Here is a 23,188-nt window from a genome sequence, read left to right as displayed (position 1 = left end):
GAACCAAAAGTTAAAATGGGATATTTATCTTTGGTGGAACATCCAACAACTCACAAATATCTGAACCCTGTGATGAGGAGCTTCAGTAGACTCTGCTGTTTTATAAAGGGACGCAAGCCCAAAAGGCACGTCACTATCTCGCGAGACTTCCCGAGATTTCCAGCTGCCCTCGCGTGGTGTGGACCCGTGTGCATGCTAAACCGATGCTAACCAACGTCTAACTTCTGCTAACTTCCAGTAGTAATATTTGTCCGACTGTTTTCTGGTACCGCTGGTTGTACAGAGGAATCTCCGTCACAATGAGTATTCTCGCCAAAATATCGGAGATCGAAAGTGAGGTAAGACGGACAGCCGGCTGGCCTCCTTGAATCAGTCGCGTTGTAGCTGGATGCTAACTGCTAGCTAGCTGCTCACCTAGCAACTAGCCTTATTAGCCTGACTCCTACAGCTGGGACACGGATTTAAGCTAACGTTTCGGGCTCACAGTGTATTGACAGGTTACAGTGTGTGTTGAACAGTTGCCTTTCTGGTTTATTTGACTTGTAAATGTTGTATAAATAAGACGTTAGAGGAGTTTGTATAGCATCACGTTAGGCCAGGTAGCATAGGTATGGTAACCATTAGCCCACGAAACAATCAAAGTGAATCCTAAATATTAACATGAAATAAATCAAAGGGTTCAAGTGTTTCCTCCCGTTAAAACGGGCTTTAACGAGTTCATGTAACGGTATCTGACTGGAAAACACATGTTAACTTATGGAGGTTATTTTCGGCATTTGAACGCTTAAACGGTTTGAAAATAGATCCGGACAAGAACTTTAGACTGGTGCTGTCTTCAAATGGCTCCAGGCTGTGACACAGAGAGGCCGGGTAAAAGAAGACAACCCATCAGAACAGGTCCCCGTGGTTTGTAGTTATCATCTTCTTAACTAATGTAAGATATACAGTAAGTAACTAGCTGGTAGGATATAACGTTTAACTTGTTAAAGGTATGGGTTCACTACTGTGTTGTCTGTTTTAAAACTAAAGCCAGGTTCCCACATGAACACTGGAGCTGTTGTTCATACTGTATTGAATCCTCCATTAAAGGGTCTCTTCATAATGCACTGACAATGTAAGTGATGGGGACCAGATCTACAGCCTCCTTTCTGGACAAAAACCTATATTCCAAGCTGATGATTTTCTCTAATCGTGTCATGTTTAGTTCTACCTGACTGTCTGCGGTCTTAAAATGCTGTCATGTAACGAATAAGGCCTCAAACTGTGGTTTCTGCTGATTGCAGATGGCCAGGACGCAGAGGAACAAGGCCACGGCTCACCACTTGGGTCTGCTCAAAGCTCGTCTTGCCAAACTTAGGAGGGAACTCATCACGCCGAAGGGAGGCGGTGGTGGTGCAGCAGGAGAAGGTGTGTTCCGATTTCTGTCCTCTAAAGCATCATTGGGGATATTTTGTTGATTCAAGTGTCGGATAATTTTTTGTCTTTTAGGTTTTGATGTTGCAAAAACTGGTGATGCTCGCATTGGCTTCGTCGGGTTTCCTTCGGTGGGAAAGTCCACCCTGCTGAGTAACCTCGCAGGCGTGTACTCTGAGGTCGCCGCCTACGAGTTCACCACTCTCACCACGGTGCCGGGAGTCATTCGCTACAAAGGGGCCAAAATTCAGGTACCAGAATGTCTTGCTTGTCCAGTACCTGCAGAAGTGTCTCCAGTGTGACGTGTCTCCAGTGTGACGTGTCTCCAGTGTGATGCTTGTTTTAATCTCATGTGTCTTCCCTCCCAGCTTCTGGATCTCCCTGGAATCATTGAAGGTGCCAAGGATGGCAAAGGCAGAGGCAGACAGGTCATCGCAGGTAAACCTGGGTCTGTGTGCTTTCTGCTTAGACAGGTTTTCATTGACTAAGTAGAAGAGAAACAGAGGAGGATACCAGCACATCTATACTGTGCATTCATGTTCCACTCGATGAGACACTTTTTACTTTTTTTATTACTGTGTGAAAGAGGTAAAATAAAACTTCATGAAGAGTGGAACGTGATATTTAGAGACCAATTCAAACATTTATTTCCACCCAGAGGTTGTTTATTTGTACCACAACAGGGACACACAGTTGCCTTAAAGGTTTAAATGTTATTGACTTACAGCTCATGCTTTAGCAAACAATATACACTGAGATAAACGCATGTAAATGCATTTCCTGTGTCTGTGAATGTGTGTCTGTAAGTTGTTGCAGATGCACACTCTATCTACGATGTGATTCCTTCGTCCACTCTAACCACCGTCTGCTCCTCCCTTCTGTTTAGTGGCTCGAACTTGCAACCTAATCCTGATCGTGCTCGATGTGCTGAAGCCTCTTGGTCACAAGAAGCTAATAGAACACGAGCTGGAGGGCTTCGGCATCCGGCTTAACAAGCAGCCACCCAACATCGGCTTCAAGAGGAAGGACAAAGGAGGCATCAACTTCACCGCGACCGTACGTCCCACACAGAATTACAGAAACGCAGACTCTCTCAATGTTCACCTCTAGGAGTCACTGAAATGCATAACGTGATGCTCCTACACGGTTTTATTAGGGTTTATTGTGACGTGAGTGACGATGTTTATCAATGCTAGTTGTCTATTTGGTCATTCGACCAAATAATGAGCTGGAAAAGGGAGATTACCATGACGACAACCATCACTCTAAAACTAATATATATCTGAAAGTCGATTGTCTGTTTGTTTTTATGAGTGAAAACCTTCAATAACCTGTATTTGTATAGAGTAAATACTATTTATTTATTTTACTGATCTGCAGAATGAAATGCAGACATTTTTATTAAATTTTTTTACATAGAATGTGTATCACAAACACTTTTCAATGCCGCCCTCTGGTGTCCATGTATGAGATTACACGCTTACTCTCCTGACATTATGCATCAGTATTTATCTTGTCTTTGGTGAACGCTATGATTACCTTTGGCTCATCACGTTACTGATATATTTTCATCACGCTGCACTTGAACCATTAGTCAACTGTCTCTGTGTCTCTTGGTTCCCATCATGCCTTTCACCTCCTCTCTAGTGCGCTCAAACCGAGCTGGATGGAGATACTGTGAAGAGTATCCTGGCAGAGTACAAGATCCACAACGCCGACATCACTCTGCGCAGTGACTCCACGGCTGATGACCTCATCGATGTGGTGGAGGGGAATCGGTAAGCTGCCCCCCCCCCCCCCCCACACACACACACACACACACACACACACACACACACACACACACACACACACCTTTAGTCATTCTCAGTGGGTGTGGGCAGTTACAATCTTAAATCTCAATTTCCACGACATGGCAATGCTATTCATGGTTTCAAACCACACTTTCAATTTCAGACGTGTGTGTGTGTGTGTGTGTGTGTGTGTGTGTGTGTGTGTGTGTGTGTGTGTGTGTGTGTGTGTGTGTGTGTGTGTGTGTGTGTGTGTGTGTGTGTGTGAGAGAGAGAGTGAGAGAGTGTGAGAGAGAGATGTATAAAGTTTAGTTCAGCAGCGTCTTCTCTTTCTTAAACTATGGGATAACCAAGTATACGGACCGTGTGTGGTGGGTTACGTCTGTGCTGCGTTGTCTATTGGAAAAGGACGTCACGTCTCCGGACTGTCTTGTCTGCGTTTAATTGCGAGGCAGCAGAGTAGAACCTCCCTGCAGTTGTGATGAGAGCATCACAGGGTCTCTTCTGCGTAAACGCTCTCTGTGCATCCCCAGGGAAAAGACCGGAGCGACTCCCTCTGTTTCTAAAAGAAACACAGAACCAGAATGTATTGTTTCTGCAGTGACCCACACACCTGCAGTTCTCCAGTAACGAGTCATTCACAGGGTCTCTTCTGCGTTAACGCTCTCTGTGCCTGTGACACCATGAACGGAGTCTCGGCGGTACACTCTACGGCACTCCTGCCATACAAGTTCTCTTCTGGTTATCAGTTTCACGTCGTTAGAGCAGACCTCATAAAGGGCTGAATTCACTTCAGAGCGGACTGTTTGCTCTCGATGTAGACGCTTCATGGATAGCATCCACTTACGCTCTCTTGTCCACAGGGTCTACATCCCGTGCATTTATGTGCTCAACAAAATCGACCAGATCTCCATCGAGGAGCTCGACATCATCTACAAGGTGCCCCACTGTGTGCCCATCTCAGCCCACCACCGCTGGAACTTTGATGACCTGCTGGAGAGGATGTGGGACTACCTACAGCTTGTGCGCATGTAAGAGTCCTTTACACAGTCCCCACTAGGGAGTGACTGCAGGGGAAAGGGTTGGGCTTTTCAATGGTGCAGAACCAGGAATCTACTGCATGTGAAATTTAATTTGGTCCTTTAGACTGTAAGGTTTGACCGAGATCGTGTTTTCATTTGCAGCTACACCAAACCCAAAGGCCAGCTTCCTGATTACACTTCTCCTGTTGTTCTCCCGGACGGACGGACCGCCGTCGAGGATTTCTGCTTGAAGATTCACAAAAACCTCATGAAAGAACTCAAGTAGTGAGTATCGGCTTAAATCTTCCCCTTTTTGAGGTTTTCTTTCAGATTTGATCGTGTGTGCAGTCTATTCCCTATAGGGTGATTATTTCATGTCATTTTCATGTTTTAATTTAACAGGGGGTGTTATTCAGTACATCAAAATAAAGTGTGTGTATATGTATTCCTTCCTGAACGACAGCGCTTTGATCACAGCCGCCGCCTCTCTCCAGTGAGATGCAGCAGATGAGCGTTGGTTTGAGTCTGGATTAGGATCTGGGATGATGTGTCGCACCGCCCTCTCTGAATGGGAGAGCTAAGATCATCAATCCTATCGATACGTTAGTGCTGCTGAGCATTACCCGTCCTCAGGGGAGTCAATGGGTCAAACGGTGACACACGCAATTAGGAAGCCTTTGTGACTAAAGGATGTCATTGTTCCCTGTAGGCGACTTTATGCTGCACAACCATTGTTGCTCTACCAAAGGAAGAATAGTGGGGGGGTCATTTATCTCAATGGGGCCATGCTGACTACATACAGGATGAATTGTGTACATTATTTTCTGGTGCGGATCACCACATGATGAGCTCTGTCATGCTTATTGTAAACATGTTTACAGCCTAAAGGAAATCATTTCTGAACATTACTTTCAATATTGTCTTTCAGTGCACTCGTGTGGGGAGCATCTGTGAAGCACAACCCTCAAAAGGTGGGCAAGGACCATGTGATGGAGGATGAAGATGTCATCCAGCTGGTGAAGAAGTAAAGAGCAGCAGTGGACTGCATGACCCGTAATAATAATCCATGCAGTAATAATCACCAAACGTATCCATCAGAGCGTCTGTCGCACCATTCCCTCTGCTTTGCTGTAATTTAAGAACGAGATGACATGAATGTAAGTGTCTCATTTAAAAGAACCCACAGTACTTAACACCATGAATAGTTCATATTGAATATTGGTTAAGGCTTGCATTGAAATAAAACAATAAAAACATGGAATCAAGGAATTGTGTGATTTTCATTCTTGTGCAACAGTTACTTTATTCTTCTTCTTCTTATCCAGCTTTAAACATGAAATCAGCTGTTCTCCAGCACACCGTGCTTCGTCTATCTCAGATTCACTGCTGACATGCATGTATGTAGACGATCTAATGTGGTCCATCTGATCGGCCTGAAGAGCGTCTCAGAAACGTTGCCTCATTGAATCCTGTAGCGCCGCCGTCTCCTTCAGGAGCACCGGCACAAAGCTACAATGTTACTGCGACCATTTCAGTCTGGCTCAGAGAAGTCATCTGAAAGCCCTGTCCAGCTAAACGATTTATGTGACATTGATGATGGAGGCAGTTATTCAGGCTGGTGGGCCACCCCCCCTCTCTGGAAGGGGACCGCCACTCAGGTTAATCAGTTCATTCACTCAGACGCAGTCTGGGGACATCACACGCCAGCTGTTCACGACTAACGAGACTCCGCAGAACCACATAAAGAGCATCTCATCAGAGCCGGGAGCACTTCTGTTGGTTTGCAGTATCTGATGTCGATGTGGGCGACCGGCATGAGGTGTGGCGGCCATTTTGTGTCCGAGCACCTCGTCCGAGCGCCTCGTCCTCGCCAGTGACTCGATGGATTGCACTAGTGAATACGTGAGATTGTAATATAGAAAGATTTAAGATTTGAAGAATCAAGACTACACTTTATTGAACTCGACAATAAAAATGCATTCGATTCAGCTGAGCTTTCAGATTCAGATTCAACTTTCTTGTCAGTGCACTGAGTACGAGGACAACGAAATGAGGTTTTAGCATCTAACCGGACGTGCAGAAAGAAGCAGCAAAGGTGCATTGCAATGTGCTGGATGATTCACAGTATAGATAAGAGATGAATAACAGGATATGAGTAGTATAACAACTGTCCCAGAGCTGTATGAGCTGCTGTCATTGTGCTGCACAGATGTGGTTCTGGTCTTTATTGTTTTAGCTTAATTTAAATAAACTGACCTTCACATTTCATCTCATATTCAATGAAATGTATCAAACAGGAAAAGATAGGCTTGTAAAGATATATATAAAAAAATAACTTTAGGGCAAAATATCCAAAATACAAAACACAGTGACTTCAATCGTGTATATGTATTTAACAAAAGATTGTGATATTCTAGCTATAGGCCTACAATAAAGAAATATCTCAGTAGTTGATCCCCAATGATTTGAATCCATTCTGTGGTTGAGGAGAAAAACTGCTTTGCAAGACCACAACAGATATGTGTACGCTCTCACACAGCCAGCCATTTAGTTATCAGAAGGGTTATTCATATGGTCTATTAATTACTGGCTACACTCGTTTACACTGTCTGATTGTGAACAACGTTGATCTAGAGAGGTGCACAGAGATGTAGATATGCAACGGGACTCTTGTTCAACGACATGTCAGAAGCCAGACAGCTCACAACACAGATGGTCGGTGAGGATGCTGTCGAGTGTGTTTTACGTTATACGCTGTAGTTCTTACTGAGGAAACAGACACTTTTGTAGGAAAAGCTGCAGTGGTTGAGGTTATTGCATGCCTGTCCTGCAGCAGCAGGTTCAGCCCTCCTCAGACACCACCTCTTCCCCACCCCCCCTTTCACCCTGTAAATTATAGCAGCACTTTAGCTAATGAAAGAGTTGAAGACCGGGCACTAATAAAAGCCATTAAGTGAATAAAGCACTTCCCCTCTAACAAAATTAAAGAATCTACCCATTTGGAGAGGGAGGACTCTGTATTAATATTTATGAAATGCGGAACCGGCGGCCCCCCCAAAACTCCCCAACCCACGTCCAATCCCAGCCTGACCAAGTCCTCCTTGCCTGTGCACCTATCCCAAGAGAACATCACCAACCCCTCCTAGCTGGAAGGAGGGGCAGAAGATGAGGACTTGAAGGGTGCTGAGGACGCAGTCAGGACAGTCTGTCTCCAGTTGAGCAAGCTGGAGGACCCCAAGACACAGCTCAGAGCTCCCAGCCGCCTTCATCACCACCCAGCCGGCTGCAACTACCTCCGACTTTGGGACCAGAGGACCGAAAGGTGGGTTTCTTGGAAAGACCAGATGTAAAGACGTGAGTTTCCAAAGACAGCATCTGGAGGTTTTTAGTTAAATACAGAGTAGATTATGACTGAGTTTCAGATTTGCAGTGTTTTGCGTTGATAGTTTGTTGAGTTTTCACCCTTAGTCTGAAGAATATTTTATGTAATTTCTTTGCTTAGAATAAGGTATTTTAATGATAAATTGTTAAGAACATAAAAAAAAAAACAGTCTTTAGTCAAATTTGCACGCATGAGTTTGAAATCCAACTCCTGAAAGACAGTAATTGTAGTGTTCCATGTAAGTTTTTGAAGAAAGAAAAAAACACCAAAAACAATGTAAGGACGCATAATTGTGTATCACAATCACCCATGCATAAAAACCATCACGCCATCCCATCAGCCACCCTGCATCCTTTGAAACATCCTCATTGTTCTGAAAAACAGAGGTCCGTTTCACCGCCGCCGCCCACCGTTTTCACCCAAACTACTCCCTACATTTTCATTCCATTTGGTCAACTACAAATGCAGAGTTTCTCTTTGGTGCATCAATATGCATCGTGGTGTAATTTCATCACACAAAGTGGCTCAGTTGCCAGAGCTCTAAGTTGATTATCGCACCATGCCATCTCATTTTAGTAAGATGTCCCAGGGGAGCTGAAAGAGACACAAGAGGAGGTAACAAGATTGTCAAACCTTTTGGTGAAACAGCTGCCTGAGCTTGATGGTATCATGACTCCTGACATTGCACTCAGTGACCGATAACTTAGTTAGGACTACATTTGCCAGAAGGGGTTGTGTCTTTACTCTGAGAAGACGGCAAATGTCCAAAGATGGACAACGGCAATAGAGCAATAACTATCATTCTTGCGTCCATTGGTATCTCTAGACTTATTTTTCAGTCAATTACATGTAAAATGTCAGAGACTGGACTCTATGAGATGCTGCAGTTCCTAACAAGATCGCTGACGAATTACCCAAACTCTGTTTCCATTGATCAGTTGGAGAACAGACTGATGGCAAACTTATTAGATCAAGCCCCCATTCTTCAGGCCCGTTGTACATCTTTGTTTTAGAAATGTTTAATGTTTTAATGTTTGCTTCATGAAATAGTGATAGAGGTTTCACGCTTTCTTCCAGTCGGGTCTGGTGGAGTTGGGCATGAAGGGCGGGAGGGTGGGGTTTGACGCAGTTTGTGCGCAGGAAGGGTGTAGCCCTTTTTACCGCAGTGAGTGTGACCTATGACTAATCGCTTTTTTAAAATTATTATTATTCCGCAGATGGTCTTAACTGCAAAAATGTACCGTTGTTTTCCAACCGTTGTGTGAACCAATGGTGAGATTTGTCTTTTTTGTATTTTTGAATCCATCCATTAGCTTGGATCTCCTCCCTCACACCTTTGGACTTTTTTGGACTCTTGGACTGCAGATACAAACCGACCCGTGGGATTGTCCTTCAACTGCAAGAAAAGACTTTGATGATAATACGTCATTCTTTTAGGAGTTTTAATACTTGATGCGTTGGTTGACGAAAGCAAAAAGATGTGTTCTGTTTCATTGATTTTCTCTCTTTACTTCCATTTACATTTAAACCAAAGGAAACAGCTTTCATGTTCCTTGACTGCAGGATTTTGAGCTGGATCCACGTTGTCTGTGTTGTTCCTCTGGATTTGCCCGGGACGCCATTGTGCTTGATCTAACCATGCAGTGTGTCTTCTGTCCATGGTTGTGCCAAGCACCTTGGAGGCTTGTGAGCGCTATCAGCCTTCTGTTGTGAATTCCTGAGCAATTTCAATATAAAATCAGTCATGTACAGTTTGTGCAATTTTTAAATTTAGACATAGGCATGAAATAGGGCAATAAACCTGAAAATCAACGCTATAGGGTGAACAAAGGACCATCATTATATAATAAGTGGCTCCAATTTTGTTTTTATTCTTATTCCGGTTGATATATCTCATGATGTACTCCAACATGTAGGTCCATGACCAATAAATATGATCTCAACATACAGTGTGTTTGATTGGCATTTATTAAAATGTTGAATGAAAGCAAAAATGGATTTAAAGAGAGAGAAAGAGGGGGGGGGCTCAGGGTTTACAGCATTGATATCGATAAAACATTTTCTAAAAAGCTGGTTGGTGTCATAAAAGCAGATTTATGGAGACGATCAATTACTGTAAGTGCTCCGTGGCTTTTAACCACGGCTAAGAATTTCAGACAGTGCTGGTCATACATTAAAACAATGTGCGCTCTGTTAAGACATCACTGGTGTGTGAATCAAACCCTGAGACATGCAACATATACACACACACACACACACACACACACACACACACACACACACACACACACACACACACACACACACATATATATATATTAGTTTTGTCTCTCCATAAGTCAAATCACAACCAGTGTATTTAACCAATACATTTACATTGATTAAAGCAGACTTGTCCTTTCTTCATGACTCTTATTTTAATGAACTCAGTCTTCACATTAACAATATTATGTAAAACGTCTAAGTTACAATCAATGTCAGAATGACCATTAGCAATGAAGTTCACCAAGAACCTTGTTTTATCATGTTGAGATCAATTGATTACAAATAGGAGGCGCTTAAATGCGCTGCTGCTACGTTTCGCAGAAGCGTTCGGTGAACGTAAGTCACGTGCTTCATGTACGTCATCATGCATTCGCGAGATGTTTCCATTGCACTTTGTCACATGTTGCTTGTATTTATATGTCACCTCAGCCAATCATAAGAAAGCTTATAAGCGATATTTCAAGTGCTTGTTTTTCTCTTTTTCATTAAGTGGCAACATCCGGTGCTGATCCAATAAAGCCAACGTGGAAATGCCACAAATTGCATTTCCTCAAACGTCTACTTGATACTGGCTCCATATGTTGAAATGTATAACTTTACATGAAAACGCAGCATAGTGAGCCAGAACCCCGAAGCCCCTGAATTTAAGCGCTAAAATGAATTCAACCGTCATTAACTTAATTTGTTACAGCTGTGCTTTTCTTACTGCCGCGTGTCAACACGTCTTCCATGAAAAGCCTACTGAAGATCCTTTTGTGAAACTAAAATTCTACATTTTAAAATGTCTTGAATATGTTTGAATGCGTTTGAGGGCTGAAACGAGCCCTTAACAGACTAAACACGTCCGGTTCCACCTGATCCATCCCGCCCGACTGTGCGTGGCACACGGGACGAGGTGCTCACCTTTGATTCACCTGATGAAGCCCAGACGTTTTACGACCAGAGTGATGAAGATGAACCCAGGACTCGAGGTATGGTTACTCTCTCTACACGTTATTGCTGGGCTACTCCTTGTGAAGAAAGGGTTTGTTTTGCTGTTTTTATCCCTGTATTATTATTTTATCTTAAGGTGTTAAACTTGTTGTATTCTATGAATCACTGGAAGCCTTCTTGGCTAGAAGTATCAAGAGTCTGTAGAAATAGTGTTTAACCTGCAGCTGGGCCAAATCATGAGTCCTTATTATGGATCGGATAGGAAGTGTCGACCCGCGGCGCTTTTTATTCCCACTGTGTCAATCCTTCTCCTCTTTATTCAAACTCAATACAACTTATTATCAACTGGAAAGACGGAAAGAATGCTGTTAAAATCGCGTGGATATGTCTGAGCATGGAGAACAAGATGGCCGCCTTTTAGCACACCAACTGAAGTGCCAATCTGCTGCCCAGCAAACCCCACAGATAAGGAAAGTAAATGGTGAATTAACTATTAACCCAGGAGAAAGAAATGAAACATTTACCTAATTTTACTCAAACCTGTATACGTCAAACGATAGAACTGACATGGAACATTTTTGATCAACCTTCAGGCTCCTTCCAGTGTGTCTCTGGAGCTTCATGCTCCAGAGACACACTGATCTTGCAGCTCAACATCTCTCAGAGCCCTGGTCACTTCCAGTCTATCTCACATTTCACAAACGATCCAACTGTTATCAATACCCTCAAGATATGCTTTCAATTTAGACGGAGCTTTGGTTTTAATTATCTTCTTAACATATATGCAATAACCAGCTCTTAGATGCTACATTCTCCCTCTGTCAAAGAAAAGGCATCGTTAAATGTAAGGATATGTACATAAACTCTGTATTTGTATCTGTGTATAATTCGATATTTCCATATTGTCATATAGGAAACCAAAATATATTTTTGGTCAAATTAAACAAGCTTGCCAATGTAGTGTGATGGATATACTATTCTCCCAAAATGCAATGCTCACAACTAGCTGTACTAACTGCTGAAACAATAATGATAATTGATATGAAGTACTTACTTGTATATAAGTAGTGTGTAGTGTGGATTTGTGACACAGCTGCAGTCGTTTGCCAGTGGAGTGAATCTGGTTCCAGCTGATCCGTTGAGCAGACCGGGTCTAGGGAGCCGGTGGAGCCGCTGACCCGACGCCCACAGAGCGCAGGCTTACAGATGATCCCATCAGACTGGACTACGCTGGCTGATCGGCACAAAAACAAAGCCTTCAGCTTTACTCTCACCAGACGAGGTCAAAACCAAGAACGCTCTGCAAGCAACAGCTGAGCAGACAGACGTTTGTATTTGTTACATTGTTATATATTAATTTATTCTTTCTGAATCAAAGGACAACAAGTGCACCAGATGTTTTCCTGTTCTTAAAGTAATTATGTGATAGTTAATCATGAATGTGTGTGATGTGAGAACTCTCTCTGACTACTGCAGGTTTGAACTAACAGTTACAATACAGTCACAAGCTGAACATTAGCAAACGTTGCATTAAGTGTATTTGGGTTATTGTGTGACCATACAAGAGGTGAATGTCCCTCACTTTCAAAATAATTGTATTGCAAAACTTACTCTACCATTATGTTAAATGAAGTAGCTTGAAATCCTTTTTGACACAGTGGGGATGTAATAATATTCAATATTCACAGTCACTCTTATGTTCCACCATCACACAACATGAGACGTTTGTAAAACACAGATGAATCTTAAAACATTTGTGTCAGACCGTTAGGCTGTAAACAGTGTACTTTATTAGGCGATATTTTACTCCACAGAATAGGAAGCTCTCTGTACATTCATAACACCATCTGCATGTGAATTACAAAAGCATCAAGGATGATTAGGATGGATGAGTTGTAGAGATTCAGTAGGATCCACATTAATAACAACAACTGAAGAATCAATGTAGGATGAATGTGAGCGAGCTGGTTGTCAGCAGGGATTTCCAGTATCCAGGCAACAGTCTTATGAATGTACAAGACCTACAATATCAAAGAAAGCACAAACGCACACAAACGCACACAGTACACACTCCTGTGATGTCTGTAGTGGACACCAGGATAACAAAAAAAACAAACTGAGCTGAATGTGACAAATTCATATTTTTAACTCGTGTGAAATGCAAATGTTTGATGTGCAGAATAGCTCCACGCTTCTCTAGAGAGGATATAGATTTATTAGGATGCATCTGTCGGGTTGCCTTGTCTGTAGAACTGAAGTGCTGTTGAGGATTTCTGTGGTTGTTATAAGACACTATGCCCCGAATGGTAAAGGACCGGTTTATCTTCAGAAGGCTGTTTCTGTCAACGCTGGCGGTCTTGAACATGAAACCTCCACTGTGCCGACGGCAAAGTAACGCCAAACCCAAAACACAAAAAAGTTTTCCAATAATGGCATCATTAGTTGTTTAATCCACCCCATCCTGTCACATAAAGATCATCTCTGCAGTTAAATCCATGACATGAGGCGGCGTGGTAGAAAGTACTCCCATCAGATGCCTCGACTCTCCATCGTAGTCTAAATACAGTGAGACATGTCCATCATGTTACCGTCCTATGTCCAATACTGCACAACGTCTCGCTGTAGTCTCACCGCAGACACCATTTAATGAGACAAGACAGACAGACAGAGCGAGAGAGAAACAGTGTTTTGGCAAAAGCATCTCTACAATTAGGAATTTTGGCTCGATCGTATCAACAGACACATTGTTACCAAACAAGGCAAAAACAAATATGCTACGCCGCGTTGCCTGGCTAAGCAGAAATAGTGCCACAGCCAGCAGTCTGGACGAAAAATTCTATGGCAACAGGCCCATTCCCGGGCAGTCCATTGTTCCTGTGACACCTCGTCTACAACCAATGTAACCATGTCTACGGATGGACATACTGTATATTTCATTTGTCTTAAATGTAGGTTGCAACTTCAATTTGCAGCTCATGCGATCTACCCATAAAGTCAGGGCTGGAGGGTTCCGTTGAGGTTCCTATGCATGTGAAAACACACCAGAATGACCCCTGGTCTACAGGACGTCCGTCTCTCAGGCGTAGATCTGTCCCGGGCCGCCCGTGTGCGGCTTCTCTCCAGCGAGGCGCTCCTGGCTCGGCTGGCGGTTGGCGTCGCTGGATTTAATGACGCCTACGTAGTCGTAGATCCCCACTTCTAAGTTCTTGGCCCTCAAGGCAGCAGTGTGGAGCTTCTCCAGGAAGTCAGGCATACCTGGCAGGTGCAAAGAGAGAGCTTTATCAGGGTAGAACACCCAAACATGAAATGTCTGTGGAGGATCTGCTGCTTAATGTCATTGTAAATGGAATAGGGACAAAATAGTGAAATATGATGGTGAAAATAATCGTTGCATGTAGCCCTAAGACGTTTTCAAACAGCTCACCACTTGACACCATCCAGTTCACACAGTAACGAGGAAAGACAGTCTGAGGATCGTCACTGTAGGTCAGCAGGTAATCGAATCCGTTCTGTTGAGAACAAAACACAAACTCAGTGGCTACAAAACAGGATCCTGGATGCTTAAAGTTAAAGTCATATATGTGTAGCAACACGTTCCCCACAAACCTCATCAAAGGACTTGTGAGGGCGGATGACCATCTTGGACTGGTATGAATGGACTCTCACAAACTCCTGAGTCTCCGGGACTCTGGGATGCTCCACGGCTCTAGAACAGAAGTTATTTGTTAAGCAAAAACTAAACGATATTTGACCCCAGAGACACATCATTCTTGAAGTTCTACCTGGATACCAGGACCATCAGGTTGTTGTCCACGTCAACGTCGTAGCGGCGCACATAGACGTAGTCCCTCGAGTACAGGGGGTACTGTTAGGAGAGGTTAAACAGGGTCAAAGAGCAGCCGATGAGTCGCTCTTAACCACATGATGAACTAATGTCAATCACTTTGCTTGCATGCGAGTGGTTGGAGGAGCTACGCCCTGAATCAAAGCAAGGGAGATGTGTGCAACTCACGGGAAAGTGTGTCGCCCAGTGCACGACTTCAGAGCCCGTGCAGACGTCTCTGTCCACCACTTCCAGCTTGATCACCAGCGCATCCCACTTCTTTCTGTACTCCGTGTCCAACTGGGGGAAAGGGGACGACACAAGTCAAGGGTACGGTGCTTAATATAGCAGAGTGAGTGAGTGCCACGGCGGCTTTTGTCCTGCACACAAGCACGCTGGTCCTGCAAGTGCAGCTGGTTAATGTTAAAGACAAAACAGTATATATATACCATAAATGCAATCCATGCAAAAATGAACATGCAATGGTCCCACTTTTCTAAATATTACATTGTCAACACAAGGACTACCATTGCCAGTTGGAGCCGCTTGCATAACTGCCACTTCATTTCAGTGATACAAAGACTTCAGGTGTGCTGCACACACCCAGAACCCTGATAAGGAAGTCAGAGCGCTGCGCTCCCCTCCTCGTGGTGTTCTTATTGTACACCAGTATGTCCGTAGAATAGGTTTTAATATATATATATATATATATATATATATATATATATATATATATATATATATATATATATATATATATATATATATATATATATATATATATATATATATATATGGGAAGTCTGTACCTGTACGTTGAAGAACTGCCTTGGGGTGACATCGTTGTAGGAGCCCAATACTGCAAGTAAAACACACAGAACAGGTCAATACAACCAGCATCAGATAAAACTCAAGAGCACAGAAGTAAGCCGTGAGAGGGTGAGTTGGCTGACCTCTGTACTCATAGAGGTGGCAGTCGGGTATCGGTCGCTTCCACACTTTGAAGCCTTTCTTCTCCACCACGACTTCCCAGCCGGATTCAAGCAGTCCTGCCTTCGTCCCCGAAGTTGTGTTGAGACATTTTGTAGCCTCCATTGCCTGTAGCTCATGTCCACACCTTCAAATGTAAACAGCAGGACAGCTTATTTAGCATACTGTACAGCTGGCATTACAATTGCATAATGCTGCATTGCAAATACAAATGGAAAGGAATAACTAAATGTTTTCAGAAGGTGTTGAGTTTCTTTAACTCTGCTAGAAGGATGAACAACATCATTAAAGGATATTCCCATACGTGTGGTTCTGGTACAAGAAACCCTGTTATTGTTTGCATCCAGTGCGCGTTTGAAAGAAAGATATCAAACCTTTGAATTTCCTCATCTTGAATCTTTTCACTGTCCCACAGGAAGATTCCAGCCAGGGCCGCGACGAGTTTCCCGGTCGGGGCGTGCTTGCTCTGAAATCTCCGCCATATGTTGCCGACCAGGGTCATCCGGGTCCGCTCGGAGTACAGGTTGGAGTAAAGCTCGCCGATCTGGCAAGCACGCCGCAGCCTCTGTCCGGTCACAAAGCTGCAGTGGTCCGCGAATATGGAGAGCAAACCCTTCCTCTTTTGGCCAGATCGTGCTGCGGCCTCGCTGGCACCGACGCCCGCCCTCTGGAGCCAGGACAGCAGCAGGCCCATGCTCCTGCCGAGCCACGGGACCCTCTCAATAGTCTCTCTGCCCTCCTCGACGGTCCGCTTCAACGACCTGCTGCTCCGAAGCCTCATCGTGTTCACACCGATCTCGCAGATCGGACGACGGGACACGGAGTGAAACATGACGGCTGTGACCGTGACACAAGGTTCCCAAAGACAAAATAAATCCCGAGTGGAGCAGCTTTACGTTAGCTTACGGAGTTCACAGGGAAAGCTAATGATCTGCGGGCATGCACCACGCATTACCGGGTGTACAGCTGATACTACGGACGTTTGGCTAGACGGTCATACTTATAATCGGGTTGTAAGGTCAATCATGGAGCCGTCTAGTGCATGCGAGCACGCGACATGTAACGTTACAGTTAGCATTAGCTAACGTTATCCATCAGCTGCTAATTACTACGACGCGGATACGGCAGTACGCACTTCTTAATCTAAACTGTTATAACGTAAAACAGATCGTCTACTGTACCTCCAACACAACAGTCTACCTGTGGATATGTCCAGGAGACAGACTCACGTTTGTTTAAAACTCTAGCAGCGCATTTGACCTCTTCCTAGTCACCCACACTCCCACCCGGAAGTCCCGCCTTTCAAATCAGGGAGCGGGCATTCATTGGACGTTTGTCGCTCTAGGCCCCTTCTGATTGGTCCCAGTGGGAGCCAGTCTTGAATGTAGCTGCTCGGGCACCAGCAAGTGCGCAATGTGCAGCTTTTACGCCTCTACCTAAAGCTCCCCCACTTTCCAGTGTCTTCGATGAGATGAAATCAAATGCTGCGTCCCAGCTCCTCGGGTTAGCGATGAAGTTCAGGAGGAGAAGGTTATTTTCAAACACAGTCTGGGATCAGTGTCAGAACGATCCGACAGACAGCTGAGCCCACACTGGAGAGAAGAACAGAGTTTAACCCTCAGCGGGGCTGTTCATACCCAAAGTCACAAGTGATTTCACCACGTGTGTTTGAGCAGGAAACACTATTTATTGCACGCAGCAGTCATACTGTTGTGTTAAAACGAACTTATTTTATTGTCTGGAAATAAAACAATGTGTGATATTGACTAAAAACACCACTTTCTAGTTAGTTCTTGCAGTGACCTTGCTGATATATTACGGGGGGGGGGGGGGGGGGGGGGGTTGCACTTTGTAAACATTCCAATATTGCTGCTCTGATAACATTTTGTGACAAACATTTTTTATGACATGCATTTGTTATCGCTGTAAAATGAGCTGATTAATTGTTACTTCAGTTTAACACTTCCTCAATGTGAGGAAAATGTGTTGTTATCCCTTAGTTGTGTGTATGTTTTTTATGGGGGGGTAGAAATTGCTCTCTATAATAAGAGCAATTTTGACATTTGAATTGTACGAATGTTCACACAAAAAGATACCAGCAGAGAGAGAAATCTTAGTTATTAAACTGTTATTACAGTATATGACGCCAGATGGCGCTGTTTAACCATGCAGAGAGCTGGAAGTGTTGACAGAATCCTGCATGTCTGATAGGAGCATACAAGCTAAGTAAAAACTGCACAGATTAAACTTAAAGATATACAGTTGTGGTCAAAAGTTTACATACACTTGTAAAGAACATAATGTCATGGCTCTCTTGAGTTTCCAGTTATTTCTACAACTCTGATTTTTCTCTGATAGAGTGATTGGAACAGATACTTCTTTGTCACAAAAAACATTCATGAAGTTTGGTTCTTTCATGACTTTATTATGGGTTAACAGAAAAAGTGATCAAATCTGCTGGGTCAAAAATATACATACAGCAGTGCTAATATTTGGTTACATGTCCCTTGGCCATTTTCATCAATTAGGCGCTTTTGGTAGCCATCCACAAGCTTCTGGCAAGCTTCTCGTTGAATCTTTGACCACTCCTCTTGACAGAATTGGTGCAGTTCAGTTAAATTTGATGGCTTTCTGACATGGACTTGTTTCTTCAGCATTGTCCACATGTTCTCAATGGGATTTAAGTCAGGACTTTGGGAAGGCCATTCTAAAACCCTAATTCTAGCCTGATTTAGCCATTCCATTACCACTTTTGATGTGTGTTTGGGGTCATTGTCCTGTTGGAACACCCAACTGCGCCTAAGACCCAACCTTCGGGCTGATGATTTTAGGTTATCTTGAAGAATTTGAAGGTAATCCTCCTTCTTCATTATCCCATTTACTCTCTGTAAAGCACCAGTTCCATTGGCAGCAAAACAGCCCCACAGCATAATACTACCACCACCGTGCTTGACGGTAGGCATGGTGTTCTTGGGGTTAAAGGCCTCACCTTTTCTCCTCCAAACATATTGCTGGGCATTGTGGCCAAACAGCTCGATTTTTGTTTCGTCTGACCACAGAACTTTCCTCCAGAAGGTCTTATCTTTGTCCATGTGATCAGCAGCAAACTTCAGTCGAGCCTTAAGGTGCCGCTTTTGGAGCGAGGGCTTCCTTCTTGCACGGCAGCCTCTCAGTCCATGGAGATGCAAAACACGCTTGACTGTGGACACTGACACCTGTGTTCCAGCAGCTTCTAATTCTTGGCAGATCTGCTTTTTGGTGGTTCTTGGTTGACTCTTCACCCTCCTGACCAATTTTCTCTCAGCAGCAGGTGATAGCTTGCGTTTTCTTCCTGATCGTGGCAGTGACAAAACAGTGCCATGCACTTTATACTTACAAACAATTGTTTGCACTGTTGCTCTTGGGACCTGCAGCTGCTTTGAAATGGCTCCAAGTGACTTTCCTGACTTGTTCAAGTCAATGATTCGCTTTTTCAGATCCATGCTGAGCTCCTTTGACTTTCCCATTGTAGCGTTTGTGGGCGTTTGTATCCAATGAGCCCTATTTAAATGGCCTCAGAGAAGTCACCAGCTGTAGTCACTCATAATCACTCACAAGAAGTTAAGAGGCCATGCTATGAAGCTCATTTCATTGACACAACTTTCTAAGTCACCAAAATTGCTAATTCATGTTGCTGTATGTATATTTTTGACCCAGCAGATTTTGTCACTTTTTCTGTTAACCCATAATAAAGTCATGAAAGAACCAAACTTCATGAATGTTTTTTGTGACAAAGAAGTATCTGTTCCAATCACTCTATCAGAGAAAAATCAGAGTTGTAGAAATAACTGGAAACTCAAGAGAGCCATGACATTATGTTCTTTACAAGTGTATGTAAACTTTTGACCACAACTGTAGCTAGGTGTATCAGGGAAGGGCCTCAATGATCTGATCAGCAGAGGTGTATTTGTGTATCTATCCAACCATGTCATTCATTCAATTATCTCATGCAGTCCAACATGTCAAAAGTTGTAAACAACCAGGCCAGAGGTAATGAAATAAACTTTATATTAACACAATCTATAGCATTATTTCTGATCCAAAGACATACATTGACGAAGACCCAGCGCTCAGAAAATGTTCTAGCATATAGGGCAGCCTATATGACACTGCATCATGCTTTCAAATTTTTAGGGCCACTCAGAGGGCCCTTCATCATGTTTTCTGTACTGGTAGGGTAACCTAAAGGGCCCTTCATCATGTTTTCTGTACTGGTAGGGTAACCTAAAGGGCCCTTCATCATGTTTTCTGTACTGGTAGGGTAACCTAAAGGGCCCTTCATCATGTTTTCTGTACTGGTAGGGTAACCTAAAGGGCTCTTCATCATGTTTTCTGTACTGGTAGGGTAACCTAAAGGGCTCTTCATCATGTTTTCTGTACTGGTAGGGTAACCTAAAGGGCCCTTCATCATGTTTTCTGTACTGGTAGGGTAACCTAAAGGGCTCTTCATCATGTTTTCTGTACTGGTAGGGTAACCTAAAGGGCTCTTCATCATGTTTTCTGTACTGGTAGGGTAACCTAAAGGGCCCTTCATCATGTTTTCTGTACTGGTAGGGTAACCTAAAGGGCCCTTCATCATGTTTTCTGTACTGGTAGGGTAACCTAAAGGGCCCTTCATCATGTTTTCTGTACTGGTAGGGTAACCTAAAGGGCCCTTCATCATGTTTTCTGTACTGGTAGGGTAACCTAAAGGGCCCTTCATCATGTTTTCTGTACTGGTAGGGTAACCTAAAGGGCCCTTCATCATGTTTTCTGTACTGGTAGGGTAACCTAAAGGGCCCTTCATCATGTTTTCTGTACTGGTAGGGTAACCTAAAGGGCCCTTCATCATGTTTTCTGTACTGGTAGGGTAACCTAAAGGGCTCTTCATCATGTTTTCTGTACTGGTAGGGTAACCTAAAGGGCCTTCATCATGTTTTCTGTACTGGTAGGGTAACCTAAAGGGCTCTTCATCATGTTTTCTGTACTGGTAGGGTAACCTAAAGGGCTCTTCATCATGTTTTCTGTACTGGTAGGGTAACCTAAAGGGCCCTTCATCATGTTTTCTGTACTGGTAGGGTAACCTAAAGGGCCCTTCATCATGTTTTCTGTACTGGTAGGGTAACCTAAAGGGCCCTTCATCATGTTTTCTGTACTGGTAGGGTAACCTAAAGGGCTCTTCATCATGTTTTCTGTACTGGTAGGGTAACCTAAAGGGCCTTCATCATGTTTTCTGTACTGGTAGGGTAACCTAAAGGCCCTTCATCATGTTTTCTGTACTGGTAGGGTAACCTAAAGGGCTCTTCATCATGTTTTCTGTACTGGTAGGGTAACCTAAAGGGCTCTTCATCATGTTTTCTGTACTGGTAGGGTAACCTAAAGGGCCTTCATCATGTTTTCTGTACTGGTAGGGTAACCTAAAGGGCCCTTCATCATGTTTTCTGTACTGGTAGGGTAACCTAAAGGGCCCTTCATCATGTTTTCTGTACTGGTAGGGTAACCTAAAGGGCTCTTCATCATGTTTTCTGTACTGGTAGGGTAACCTAAAGGGCTCTTCATCATGTTTTCTGTACTGGTAGGGTAACCTAAAGGGCTCTTCATCATGTTTTCTGTACTGGTAGGGTAACCTAAAGGGCCTTCATCATGTTTTCTGTACTGGTAGGGTAACCTAAAGGGCCTTCATCATGTTTTCTGTACTGGTAGGGTAACCTAAAGGGCTCTTCATCATGTTTTCTGTACTGGTAGGGTAACCTAAAGGGCTCTTCATCATGTTTTCTGTACTGGTGTACATAGGGGGCACTTCATTAAGTTTAATCTACCATAGCAGCACCAAAGAGAGCACTTCTTGAGTCCACTGAGTACAGCAGTGCATAAGACCATGAGACAAGATGTTTTTAAAGAACCTTGTGCAAACACAGCATGTGTCTTTGTCTCATTTTTCTTATCCGTTAAAACAAGTCCACGATTTTCCGACTGCTGTAATGCGTCATTTTGCCTATATATTACATTAAGGAAACTGACTATATTCCATCAAGTGTCCTTTCTCTGGGTTTGGCATTTGACCGTTGTTAACAAATAAGCAGGCTCTCTGTAACCTCAAGTGTGTTTGAATTAGGTCTTCTTCAGGATTATTGGAGTAGAAACTGGAAAAACAAACATCAGTAAACATGAATTCCGAGTTCTTTTATGACATTGACAATCTCACTATCTTATCTCGAGGTGACATTTCTGTTTACTGGCAATGGAGTAAACAACAAGGCGCATTACTGAGTAACGGTGTTTTCTGAGAAGAGTGTTGAAGAAGATGCAACACATATCCTTTGAAGTTGAAGTTATATGAACTTATTATTTTGAAGGGTTTGGGGTTAGGGTTATTTTATAGCCAGAGTAAAACTCCCCGATCGAGTGGTTATGAAAACACGAGATTGCCTTCCATTCCTTTGTGAAACGTTGCCTTCAGGTGCCAAGGCAAGGATTGTCAGTGATCGCAGCCTATTGCTCAATGGATTGGGAACGGGGAAATTTTCCATGATCCTCAAAAGAAGTGACGTCAAGTAGGGAGAGACACCAGGGGGAGTGAGGTCGTAGAATAATAATGATATGTGCTGTTATAACAGCATTGGCCAATGTAAATAAATAACCTACTGCGTTGTGTTTTGGTCTAAACTATTAGTGAGTCAAACATATTTGCGGTATGCTTATCGAGCAGTTCTTTCATTTAGCATATCACGTCTCTCTCGAACACAATAAAAGAACAGTCACCAAAGAAAGCGACTATTGTTAGAGGGTGAATGTTATTATCATGTCCGGTCCGATGCACTTGAATGAATGACACGTCTTCTGTAAAGAAGTCAACATCACCACCACCGGGTGTTTTTCCGCCCTGTTGTGACGGGCCATTGTTTCCTTTGGCTGGGAAAGCAGTGGTTACGGGGGTTAATTGTATGTTTTGTCTATTATGTGCATTCAAGGTTTTGTCTGAAAGTTGGTCACATTACAAGGTATTACAGCTAGAATTACTGCATTCAAAACGTTAATTAAGTAACAGTATAGCCTGTTAGCAGTTATCTAAAGTAGACCTAAAGTGCATAATGCAGAAAATCGTGTCAGTGTGATTTTATTTTAGTATTCTTGAATTATTATTAGTTATGCATGTATGTTTAAAAAGGTTGAGGTAAAGCTAATGATGTTGGGTGGATTAATCCATAGCAATGCATTGTATTTTATAAACTCGCTAGGTTTTGAGTCCTAACACTACAGAAACACACATCATGTATTATCCGAGGGGCACGGATTCAAACCATCTTATTACAGCAGCGGTGGCAGCGAACTATAAAGTGAAGGAATAAATAAAAATATAAGAATATAAAGTTGTAAAAAAAAGACTCGTGTGTGAAGTGGGATCTTCTAACGAACATCCACTGACGAGTAAAAAAAGAAAAAGAAGAAGTCTCGCCTACAGCTGTTCGGTGGGGGGGGCGGGGGGCAGGGCTTGTGTAGCGTGTATCCAATAAAAAGGGAACCCCCGGTTCCGTTTACCGGTATGAGCGAG

The 23,188-nt window shown here is 43.3% G+C and overlaps 2 protein-coding genes across 2 annotated transcripts; one reads left to right on the top strand and one right to left on the bottom strand.

Moving 5' to 3' along the window:
* Positions 1 to 157: 157 nt before the first annotated feature.
* On the top strand, positions 158 to 5,494 carry drg1 (developmentally regulated GTP binding protein 1). The gene is made up of 9 exons (XM_068705771.1): positions 158 to 338; positions 1,284 to 1,407; positions 1,489 to 1,664; positions 1,782 to 1,851; positions 2,300 to 2,469; positions 3,061 to 3,191; positions 4,067 to 4,234; positions 4,388 to 4,510; positions 5,154 to 5,494. The coding sequence occupies exons 1-9, from the start codon at positions 300 to 302 to the stop codon at positions 5,251 to 5,253; spliced, it is 1,101 nt and encodes a 366-aa protein (XP_068561872.1). The 5' UTR covers positions 158 to 299; the 3' UTR covers positions 5,254 to 5,494.
* A 7,078-nt stretch (positions 5,495 to 12,572) lies between these two features.
* Positions 12,573 to 17,243, bottom strand: stard7 (StAR related lipid transfer domain containing 7). Its single transcript, XM_068705770.1, has 8 exons — positions 15,993 to 17,243; positions 15,582 to 15,745; positions 15,438 to 15,487; positions 14,818 to 14,928; positions 14,588 to 14,670; positions 14,412 to 14,511; positions 14,230 to 14,314; positions 12,573 to 14,060 (listed from the first exon to the last, which is right to left on the bottom strand). The coding sequence occupies exons 1-8, from the start codon at positions 16,448 to 16,450 to the stop codon at positions 13,882 to 13,884; spliced, it is 1,230 nt and encodes a 409-aa protein (XP_068561871.1). The 5' UTR covers positions 16,451 to 17,243; the 3' UTR covers positions 12,573 to 13,881.
* Between the last annotated feature and the right edge of the window lie 5,945 nt (positions 17,244 to 23,188).

The sequence above is a fragment of the Cebidichthys violaceus genome, unplaced genomic scaffold, assembly GCF_023349555.1.
Source record: "Cebidichthys violaceus isolate CVI_PGR_0920_01 unplaced genomic scaffold, fCebVio1.0.p SCAF_12, whole genome shotgun sequence".
In the NCBI taxonomy this organism is placed as follows: domain Eukaryota; kingdom Metazoa; phylum Chordata; class Actinopteri; order Perciformes; family Stichaeidae; genus Cebidichthys; species Cebidichthys violaceus.
Note: the sequence above shows the minus strand (reverse complement) of the source record. Positions and strands in the feature narration are given on the sequence as shown.